The 11530-nt window shown below is 42.1% G+C and overlaps 1 protein-coding gene across 1 annotated transcript in view; it reads right to left on the bottom strand.

The window, feature by feature from the left end:
• Positions 1-323: 323 nt before the first annotated feature.
• The window catches only part of tle3a (TLE family member 3, transcriptional corepressor a), a 28892-nt gene continuing 17685 nt past the window's right edge, over positions 324-11530 (bottom strand). The window contains 14 exon segments of the mRNA XM_067420518.1: positions 324-1809; positions 2237-2313; positions 2540-2690; positions 3084-3231; positions 3349-3596; positions 3801-4050; positions 4430-4503; positions 7028-7191; positions 7494-7617; positions 8224-8253; positions 8255-8377; positions 8499-8549; positions 8636-8758; positions 11056-11063. Of these exon segments, the coding sequence (XP_067276619.1) occupies positions 1702-1809; positions 2237-2313; positions 2540-2690; positions 3084-3231; positions 3349-3596; positions 3801-4050; positions 4430-4503; positions 7028-7191; positions 7494-7617; positions 8224-8253; positions 8255-8377; positions 8499-8549; positions 8636-8758; positions 11056-11063 (1679 nt within the window). The 3' untranslated portion in view covers positions 324-1701.

Genomic DNA, 11530 nt, shown 5'->3' with positions numbered 1-11530 from the left:
GAGCCAAAACCATCCGTCTCTGCTTTTATAGTCTTACAAAAACATCACTAAAGAGGCGAGGGGATGGAGCTCAAAGAGAGCCCCTCGCTATACAGAGGAACAGACAGAAAATAAGGGCTGGAGAGGGCATTCATCTCAGCTGACCGCCTAATAAGAGTGCTCCACTACCAACAGAACATTCAGAGAGGCCGAAGAGCAGGGTTTGCGTCATGCTTCCCATTAAGTGCCTTGAAGTTCAACTCTCCATTGATGCACATTTTCAATACCCTCTGAACAGGCCAATGGTGAGAGACTAGTTTACAACACGGAGACATTCTTAAATATTTCATTTTTTACAAAAAACAGTTTATTGAATTATCAACAACTGTACATATCTTCAGTGACAACACAGTTTGCTACATACTTTGGTGTGTATTTTGAGACGTGTCCATTTCTTGCAGCTCTTTTCTCTTTATTTTCGGAAGGGGGCATACTAACAGTGTGAAGCTATAAACAAGCTGGACAGTAAGTAAATGCCTGTGCGTTAGGCTAGGGATGTTACAGTCCATTTGGCTTATCGGCAGACATTTTACTCTGTGCTTCCTGTATATGGAACACTATGCACACAAAACACAGTGTATGTCACTTGGGACTCAAGGAAAGGGGGAAAAATAACCAATTAATCCAATTTCCAAGTCTTCCACTACAAGAGATGATGTCATGTCCTGGTCACACAACAGCACAATGAAGTCACAGGTTTGAGAGTAGTCCTCTACTAATCTGTAAATAGCAATATCCAGGGCCAAGTGCACCATTGAGGATCTCCCTGCTTGTATGAGGCAGGGTCTATGTTCTCACAGGTAGGCGGAGAAGTCAGCAAGAACTGAAACGCCCCTCCCCGCAGAGTCTCAGGTGCCTTCCATTGGGTTTACGCCACTCAAAAAAAAAAAAAAAAAAAAATCCACAGGACATTTTACAAAAACGCCTCTGTAATGTGATTTAGCTCAAAATTGTTTTTCAGGAGGGAGGGGAAAAAAAGTAAATTAGATTTCCATAAAAGGTCAGCTTGGAAAATGAACTTCTCAAAGGGAGGGAAAAACGGAATATAATATCCTCATAGAAAAAACGTCTTAATCTAATTTCCAAACCTCGAAGGGGAAACGAAGCATCAAGGAGAGAATGAGAGAGAAAGAAAGAGAACCATCACAAGTGTAACAGGACACCAAAATATAAATCTATAAAAGGCATTTTAATACTCCATTATGTACACTTTTCACATACCCTCCACACAGATGAAGTTTCAGAACGAAGCGCTGCTTCACGATGCAATATGGAAAGTTCTCACTGCGTAGTGAGAAAGAAAGAAAAAAAAAATCCAACAAAGAAAGATCTGAAGCAACCAAAAAAAAAAAAAAAAAAACAGCAAGAAAGGAAACATCAAGTTCTCTAGTGCCATATGAACTGGGCAGAGTGTTTGGGCTCTTTAGGGCTGCACATTCATGTCTTAGTCCAGGCAGCTTAGTCCAGGGTAACCCCAGCATCCACTCGTCCACCTCTGCGGTCGTCAGTCAGTAAAAAGTCAGTGAGTGTGAGACAGACAGTCAGACAGACAGACAAGGGCTGTTCCTGTCTGTTTGACTAGGAGAGTCACTGGAGTGAGAAGTTGTGTGTCCTCCCTTCCTCCTCCAGAGGCCTGAGTGCTCCAGTCTGTTACCTCTCAGTCTAGTAGATCACTTCATACACCGTGGCCTTTTTGTCTCCAGAGCCTGTAACAATGTACTTGTCATCAGCTGATATGTCACAGCTCAGGACCGAGGATGATTCCTTTGACTGCGAGAAGGAAAGAAAAGCCACAATAAATCTGGTGAAATAAAAAGATTTGAATTTTAACTTTGAATGTGCCACAAAGGGCTTGCATAAAACTCTTCAGACATCCTCTATTACTCAAAGAAAATGCTGACAGCTGTATACATAAGCACTTCTCTCCCCCCACCAAATGATGCATTAGCGTTCATGCTGAGCCCCTTCAGTCATAAACACTTGAAGGGTTATCATTATTTACTCTTAAGCTGGTAGATGCAAGCTACATACGCGGACCCACATCCGCACTAAGTGGTCAGGACCCAGCGTTAATGACATACTCCAGCCCATTTCCGCTGATCGAGGCCCGGCCTGTCAGCCAGCGGTCACCGTGCCCTTTCTACTGATTCAGGCAACCCACACATTTCCTGCAGACAGTCTGTATTGATCTCTGTACCTGGAATATGCTGGCGCCGTAGGGAGTCCTCCATGCATTCAACAGATTGTCCTTCCCAGTGCTCACGAACCATTTACCTTGTCAAGGGAAATCAAATGTAATTAGAGCTCTGTTCAGAGTACAGGCAAAATGGAGATATGCACAGAAAGCCAAAAAATGGAAAGCCTAGCAGAAAAAGTCAAGGTCCTGTTGTTGTGCAGTATACAAGTGCTGCCATATAACTTCAAGACAGTGCAAAAGCTCTAGTGAAGATTTGTGTAGAGTGCCTGCACTCAATCTGTGAAGCTTAAATAAGTCTCTTACCACAGTAGGCAAACTTGAGAGAGAGAACGCAGCTCTCATGAAGGTGCAGCTGGTACTTGTCAGGCTTGGTGTGGTGGAGCACCTCCACATTGCTGCTTTCCATGCCGACGGCCAGCCACTCGCCTGTAGGACAGTAGCCCAGGGAGAAGATCTGCGTTTGAGGGAACAGACACAAGTTGAGCACCATAGCTTTGCACTTGAAGTCAGCATGAAAGTAATGTTTTGTTCCCAAATGTTATGAGTAATATCGAGAAATATGGATCCATGTATGTTTCTTAAAAAACAAAAAATCATAACTGGATCTTCAGGTTAAACAGACTTTTCTCTAGTGACATATGCAGGACTTCTCAGATCATGAAGTCACCTTACACCCACCCCTGCATGCTCATGTTTGTCAGCCTAATTTTTTTGGTGCAATGTCCATATCTCTAATAAAGAAGAATCCCACTCTACATCACAATACAGTAGAAAATATCTGTCACTGTTTCCATTCCATTGTGACTTTCAAACTCCACATTGAAAAGTCATTGTGCTGTGGCCTAACCTGAGACGTAAAGTCATGCTGTTGGAGTTGCCGGCCCTCTCTCAGGTCCCAGGAGCGAACTGTGTTATCAAGGCCACCTGTCCAGAGCTTGGTGCCATCATGAGAGATGTCAATGCAGCTGGCACCATCTGTGTGGCCTTGGAATTGCCTGCAAATCACAAAAAGTAAAGGGTTTAGAGAATGGCCTTGCTTTTAATCATAAATTAATAAAGACATAAGACAATGCAATTCACGCGGGAAAAAAAAAATCCTTAAATAGGCCCACCTGACGAGGGTCTGGTTGTGGAGGTCCCAGACGGCGATGTTTCCATCGCTGCAGCAGGAAAAGCACACCTTGGCGTCGGGGCTGATGGCCAGCGCATAGCAGGCTGGCGCAGAGGAGGTCAGCTCAGCTTTGATGCGGGGTGTCTGGGAGGCAAGATCCCAAATAGTCAAAGTGCTGGCCTCACCTCCGACGATAAGAGTGCGGCCATCAGGCAACAGCTTACAGGACCGAATGTAGTTGTCCCTGTTCTGTAGAGGAACAAAAATAGTCCAATCAATTAGGACAAAACAGTTTGAACTTGCCACATTATGCCCCAAACTATTTACATTTTATGAGATGTTACTTTTTAGAAGCAACTAAAAAGGTACTAGAATCCTGTATTGCTTTAATAATATAATATAAACATTAACAGTAGAAGCAATAGTTATAGTAAGTATGATTTTGGCCCTTACCAGGCAGTCAAGTTGAGACACTGGACTTTTGCTTCCAGGCTGACTGATGTCCCAGATCTTAACACAGCCCTTTCCACCAGTGTAGACATGGCGAGTGGGGTTGCTGATAGTCACGGCACACACAACCTCCCCATGACTGAGTGTGTTAATCTGACGGGCATGACGTGGGATACCTGGACCGATGAGAGCATCGGGAGGGAAGGGCACGGGCTGCATCTGTCCGTCAGCGCTGACGTGGAAAGAGTAGGCTCTGAGAGAGAGAGAGAGAGAGAGAGAGAGAGAGAGAGAGAGAGAGAGAGAGAGAGAGAGAGAGAGAGAGAGAGAGAGAGAGAGAGAGAGAGAGAGAGAGAGAGAGAGAGAGAGAGAGAGAGAGAGAGAGAGAGAGAGAGAGAGAGAGAGAGAGAGACCTTGTTAGTAATCTAGTAGTCAACAGCGCACTGATTGAAGTGGGTTAATTAAATCAATTATAGCAATATGAGTAAGTAGTTTTAAATGAGGTTTTAAGAGGTGGAAAAGGTTGTGCTCTTAAGCACTCTCACGGAACCGTTACATAAAGAGTGTGGGGAAAGGAAACGGTCTAGTGCAGCTACGAGTTATTTATGATCATTTAATCTTTGACGGACACTTACGGTTTTCCTCCAGAGATTGAGGTGAGGCTGGCAGGGAGGCCGGGAGCTCTCATATGAGGGTGCTCAAAACCTGCCTACGGAAACAAAACAGAACATGCCGTATTAAAACAAGGATCTGTATTAAAACACAAATTAAAAACACCACAAGCAAAGCCTTATAGAGTAGACCTGTGCATAGAATTGCTCATTTACTCTTGTGTAATTTTAAACCTGTAATGGCTGTATATCAAAAAGTGGTACATATTGCCAAAATATCTGTGTGAAAGGTCCAAAAATTGTAAATTAATCATTATTTATCAATTAATCCGTTGATTTAGTTTACAGAATCAGTCTGAATAATATGCTTTTAAACTTAACTGCTATAGTTCAGAGTGTTACTTCAGGCTTAAGAAGCAGAATGTACCATGATTTATTACATTTTTAAAAGTTTGCATTTTATAAGCTTGAAAGCCTCAGCCCCCTTTCATTGTTTATGGACAGAAAATAACATTAATTAAAACAATTTATTCATGACATTTTATAGGTTTGGAATAACACAAGGGTGAGTAAATGATGACTGTTTAGATTTTTGTGGTGTGTAATATTCCTTTAATTTGACTAGATCAATGTATACTGCAAAAACAACCATGCAAACCACAGAGGAATGATTTGTGCCCTGCACCTTCATTTAACCGAAAGGATGAAGCAATCAGACGGCAGGCAGTCAGGTAGCCTGAGAGCCCAGTCAATGTAACGCTCATTTCACACCCAGTCACACACACTACATCACCTCATGCACTCCCTTCACTCTCAGGTTGGGGGCTTTGGGTAAGAGAGAGATTGAAATCGAGCAAGAAAATAAAAAGAAATGAGAGGAAGAAATTGGAAGAGAAAGGTAAGGTGGGGGACAGGGCAACTTTGGAGTAGGGGTGGGAATCTTAAGGCACCTCAGGATTTGATTTTTTTTCTGGGAGTCACAATCCGATTCAAAATAATTCTCAATATCTCAGTTTCTCAATATTTTTAGTACCAATGTAGTGACAAATCTTTGGGGAGTTAAGGTTGTTTTATATCATGTATCATGCAACATGCCTGCTCTGACCCACCAATTAACCAAATAGGCAAATACATTAACTCTTGATCATCTTTAATTTGTATACTTTAGGGATGCATCGTTAGGATTTTGAGACCGAAACCGATTTTAACAAAAAAAATATTGTCCGATTCCAGTACTGATATTTGTCACTTGTCCTCTTATTTAAAATGTTGTCGTTAAAATAGATTGTGTTCTGATCATGTTTTAAATTAGCAAAGTAACAATTTTTTTTAAAAACATTTACATAGCCTACATGTTAGTTTATTGCTGCATTATCAAATAATTTCTAATGAACATAAACTGAATCCATTTAACATTCAGCAGGCCAACAAAAATACATAAATACAACAGAACAAATTAAAATGAAGATCTTTGAGTTTCTGTACGTGTGTGTTTATGATATGATGATAGATTTTGTCGAATGAAACGGTAAAATACTCATGAAGTGACTGGAGATAAAGTTCATGTGTTCTCATCCTCATATAAAGGCGGCAGAGGCTGAAAAACACTAAGTTTCAATGTGTGTGAGGTAAATTAAACCATGCGTCTGCGCTGTTCATTCATACAGGAGACAGAAACTAGGTGTGTCAATTTACACAAATTCCCATGATCAATCGTTTAAATTAATGATGAACGTTAGCCTTAATATTGCAATATGTGTCTACTGCAGTGGCTTATATCAACAGCATGACAGGGGTTAGTAGGATTGTAAAATGAGTCCAAGTGATTGATAATTTAATTACTTATTTAATTATCATATATTTAAATAACTAATAACACTCTTCCTTGAACAACACGCTGAAAACAACAACTAGACAATGAATTCACAACGACTCATTAAAATAGTGTTCTCATTAATGTTACGTAATATGACAGTCCCAATCATGGTTATTATTAGTCATGCAATGCTTCTTTAGTTGCACGCATGCTCATGACCCTGAATTATTGATGATCGACAAGTTATATCAATTAAAATATATTATCGACAATTAAATGATTGTCAATCAATCGTCGACATCCCTAACGGAAACAGGCACGATTCACATTTAATTCGTCTTTTTGCAGCTTAATATTCACAGACACTAGTACACACACATATACATATATATTGATTTGTTTTTTTGTTGGTCTTTTGTTGTATGATTGACTTTAAATGTAGTCCACGGTGCACCAGGAATTTTACATTATAATACTGGATTATGCAAGAGACATACAACTCACACAGTTAATTATTAAACCATTGGTTTGTTGTATCAGCCTTTTTCATGCTATAGTCGATATGCCAATGGTTATAAATTGATAAAAAAAATTGTCCCGATAAATCGCCCCATCTCTAGTATACATATTGCAATTCAGCATTCAAGAAACCTTACATTTTAATGTCTTTAAAGAGGATGAATATTGTTTTCTGTAGCTGTGCATGAAAAAGAACAACTTCCTAAAAGATTATTAATTTAAACGTTCAACAGATCCAGAATCATGATGCGTCAGTTAATCGTTTTCACATACATACATACACTCACCATGGGCGAACGTCCATAGGCAGCAGCAGCGGCTGCACTCATCTGAGGAGAGATGTGAAGACCGGCATAGACTCCAGGGCTGGTCAGTGAGCCATTCATCTCATGGTGGCTCATCATGGCAAAGGGAGTTGGGTAAGAGAGGGGGGTGCGCAGAGCAGGGGCGGCTGCAAGCACAGAGACACACAGCCAATCATAAATCAGCATCAGTCAACCACGGGGAAAGGAGCTGAACTCGGGAACAGGGAGATAAATCTCAATCAAAGACCAGCCTACACTGAGCTGCTTCAAAGACTAGTTTTACGAAAGCAGCTTTAAGCTCTGTTAAAAAGGCAAGCCTAAATATTTGCTGAAGGATTATTTCCATATGCAAAGAACCTCTCTTTTGGTTACAATATTGGCTGTACGATGCAGGACACGACAGTATAGAGCGAAACTATATCTCTGTGGACGCTGATTATAAACTCACCTAGAGCATCCATCTTGCCCAGGATGGGCCGCAGCCCAGGGGTGGTGCTGGTACCCGGGGTGGGGGCATCGTTACGAGGCGTGGGGGTGTTGGACTTAAGACCGGGCGTGGAGGATTTGTCATTCTGCAGATGTGAGAGAAGAGAAGGGAGAAAATGAGATAGAGAAAACGGAGTTAAAATCCCCCCAAACGAGGCAGCATCCAGGCAGAAGATTTAAGTGCCGCCAGAACCTAATCCAATCCAATTCTGACAAACTCACTACTCCTACGAAACTATAAACCCTGCTATTTATCCCCAAACCCATTACAGCTACAATGGAGATGAGGCTCGTTTTATCCTTCCCTCGCTTCTCCCTCTAATCTTTTTTTTTGATGCAGAGGCCCAGAATGGTTAAACGCATTGAGTTATTAGCAGGGAAGACACGACTGATCCAGCTATGGGAATGCATTATCCCTGACATTTACAGATGTATTTAAAGCTGAGGCTGGGAAACAGACATTCACTCCTGAGCCATTAGAGAAAGTGGAAGATCACAGGGCGTTCAGGCTTCCCTAGCTGCCCCCTCCCATCAAACATATCCTATAATTCTGCTTCAGTGGCATAGACCCATATTCTATCAAATCTTATATGCAGTGCCACTGATTATTACAGTATAAAAATCTGGATAAATAGAGCTGATACACATAAATGCAGCCAGCTTGTGTGTGTGTGTGAGACAGAGACCCGTACATGGCCATGCTCCTTGTTTTTAGAGGAGGGGGGTGCTTCCGGAAGAGGCCACCGAGGCAGGGCTGTTGGGCGTATCCTTCTTTGCTGGGCGGGGCTTATCAATGCCGTTCTCAGGAGGGGAGTGGGCAGGGCTGCCCCTGGGTGTAGCAGGGTCCTAGAGTACAAATATACAACAGGAAGGAGTTAAAAAAAAGACCATATATGCAAGGAATAAATGATTACATTGCAAAACATTTTTATTTAATTTGTGCTTTTCACATAAAATATGTTCTTACCTCGTTGGAAACATCAACAACCAGATCATCACTTTTGTCTCCATCACTGTCCTAAAAACACAATGTGTCAACTAGTTAGTATCCCTAGAATTGTTACAAAATAATCTTTTATTACAGGTTCATGTCACATAACTCACATATCGGCTCATGTTGTCCTTGTCCTCCACTTTGCGTTTCTTGGAGTCCAAGCTGTAATCGGAGGAGCCACGGTGTTTCTCGCTGGTTGTGCGCAGGCTGTCTGATGGGGAGATGGAGTTGTTCTGAGGAGCAGAAAGAGGGGGAATATGAAAGTGTGCTATCAGACTGCAGACTTTAACTCATCTCATTGACCTGTACATGCAGATCTGCAGGTGGTTTCCACTGTTTCCACTTCCAAATTGCTTCGAAAATAGTCCGTAGGACCCATCAAACCATTTCAGCACACAATAGTTTTTAATCCAAACCTGTTTCCAGTTTATTTCTGTTTTTATGTAGTGACAAAAATTATTTGAGTTCAGTGTCAAAAACTATTACATTACAATGACAGGTACTTCACAGCTGGGGGGGGGGGAGAGAGAGAGAGAGAGAGAGAGAGAGAGAGAGAGAGAGAGAGAGAGAGAGAGAGAGAGAGAGAGAGAGAGAGAGAGAGAGAGAGAGAGAGAGAGAGAGAGAGAGAGAGAGAGAGAGAGAGAGAGAGAGAGAGAGAGAGAGACTTATCATAAAAACTCTTATCACCCCAAAACCACACTTAAAAAGCCAAAAGCGATTTATCCATTCCAGCTATCAAATCTGAAAACCCAAAACAGACCTAACATAATATAGTGAGACTCGCCAAGCCGTATCTAACAACCCACAGTAGACTAAACAGAGAAAAATATGCTGGCTGCACTACAGTTAACCAGAGCAAAAGAGGGGCTCGTTTTCACTGCCCCACTACCCTCCCTTCCTTCCCCCACTTCACTCCCTCCATCTTCTAAAAGAGACAACAAACTGCTTCAGGAAGACATGAGCAGCACCGTTAGTGTCAAACAACAGCCCATTATCTGCAAGAAGTCTAAGTCGGGTCGTGTGTATGGGAGCATGTAATAGCCATTGATCCATGTAGCATGTTTGGACATTTCCCAGTACCCGTCTCTCAGCTCACTGTGGGCCTTCGGTCCCAGTAGACAATGACTACTGGGCGAAAAAATGAAAAAAAGTGACTTACATCCTTAGTAAATGGTGGATGACTCGTCCTGTGGCCACTGGCCAAACACACAATAATGCACTGTAAAATTATTTCATGAATTCATAGGATTTAGCAAGCATGTTCAATGTGCAACAGGACTTTGAGTGCTCTCTGGGCACTTTCTCAAAAAAAATCCCTCTCCCAGAGCTTTACTCATCCTGTCCCAAGAGACTTCACTCAGTGTGAGGCAACAAGACTCACAGGGGGAAAATGTGGCCAGATCACTGGAAGCGTAAAAGGATTCAGCTGAGAAGATGAAGTAGCAGACTGGGCCGAATGCCCAATAGTCTCTGTTTCTCTTGCTCTCTTTGCATGATGTCTGACCTTCTAAAGAGATGCTTAGCGTGACTCATTAAGGAGAGTCACCAGCGTGCTATCAGATGACCTTAGACAACGGCAGCAGCAAACACACAACAGCGCCTGGACTGCTAACCGCCAGAGGAGCTCCCCTTCCTTCAGACATGACTGCACCCATTCAGGCCTTGCCGGGCCAGCAGAAACTCAATCTCACGGCCACAATCAGCCATCATAGAGATTTAAGCCCTGTCGAATAAATGCCTTTTACAAGGGCACAGAGATGAGAGGGAGGAAAACAATTCCCGCGCCTGTGCTCATACATATTTATCACGCTAGCAAAAGAGAGCGGAGAGGGGCGGTAAACAAGTGGAGATAGCGGAGGGGTGGGTAGGAAGGGAGAGGGATAAAATAAATCCCACAAAGGAGGGAGGGAGTCAACGTCGTCTTTAATTGTGATGAAATTATAGAGCCGCGCTAATCTGCACGCTGTAATACGAGTCATTTCCCATCTGCGGAGAGATGTGAGTGCTTATTTCATAAAAAGCTTGTTTCTCTATTAGTCATTTTAATGAACGCAGATTACCATTTCGTGCACGAGTTGCGTGTGCTTCAGGATGAAGGATCTTACTTGACATTTACATTAATGGAAATTTTCTTAGGCATGAAATGGGCCAAGAGGTGCTTTTCACCCAGTAAAACGAAGACATATTAGCACTGTTTCAATACCTAGTGAGCCGCCTATGGAGGCAACATTAAGATAATAAGGTGTGCTCCTGACATGAAGGCTTTTCAAAACACTATGCAACTTCATTTTAAAATAAAGTTATTAAGTATTACATTATTCAACACAGAAAGATACAACAAAAATTACAATAGATTATATAATACAATGTTTAGCAACAGGCGACCTTTGAACTCTACTGAAATGAGTCTTGAGTCTCGAATCTACTGTGCAGAGTTGCTGCCTATGTAGCTCACTAAGTTTTGGTATAAAGCTATTAACACAGAAAAAGGGAAGAGGACAACTGAGGCAAAAGGAAACCTGACACTCACCGTGCTCTCTGTAGTCAGCAGACCCCGGTTGGCGTTGAAAGACAAGGCAGAACGGCAAGACAAAACAAAGATAAACAAAAGTCAGTTACCCTGACCGACTGACAATCAGAGTTAAGAGAGGTTTTCTTCAGCAGGCAGAATATGTCTGTTATGTACACAATACAGCTAGCAAACCATTTGCATGTGTCCTTTGTTAACCTTGGACAATCATTCAAGCCACAGAGAGTGTTGTGTGTGTTCAATCGCTTTACACACTCTCGGTTCTTCTCTGAAAATAGGCTATATCCTTAATGTTAAGCCATAAGGGTGGCTTACTCTTATAAAGCTAACTTAGGAAGGTCAATAATGTCAGCAGCCTATAAGAGTTACAATAATAATGAAGGGGAGAGTGTTACGAACCAAGGGTTTGATTCACACAAGAGTTCGGTATGGCTGAGCAACTAATGTTCCACTCTCTTGGCTTTAAATGAGAGCA

This window comes from Pseudorasbora parva, chromosome 16 (genome assembly GCF_024679245.1).
Source record: "Pseudorasbora parva isolate DD20220531a chromosome 16, ASM2467924v1, whole genome shotgun sequence".
NCBI classification, from domain to species: Eukaryota; Metazoa; Chordata; class Actinopteri; order Cypriniformes; family Gobionidae; genus Pseudorasbora; species Pseudorasbora parva.
The sequence above is the reverse complement of the archived record's forward strand: the minus strand, read 5'-3'. Positions and strand labels throughout refer to the sequence as shown.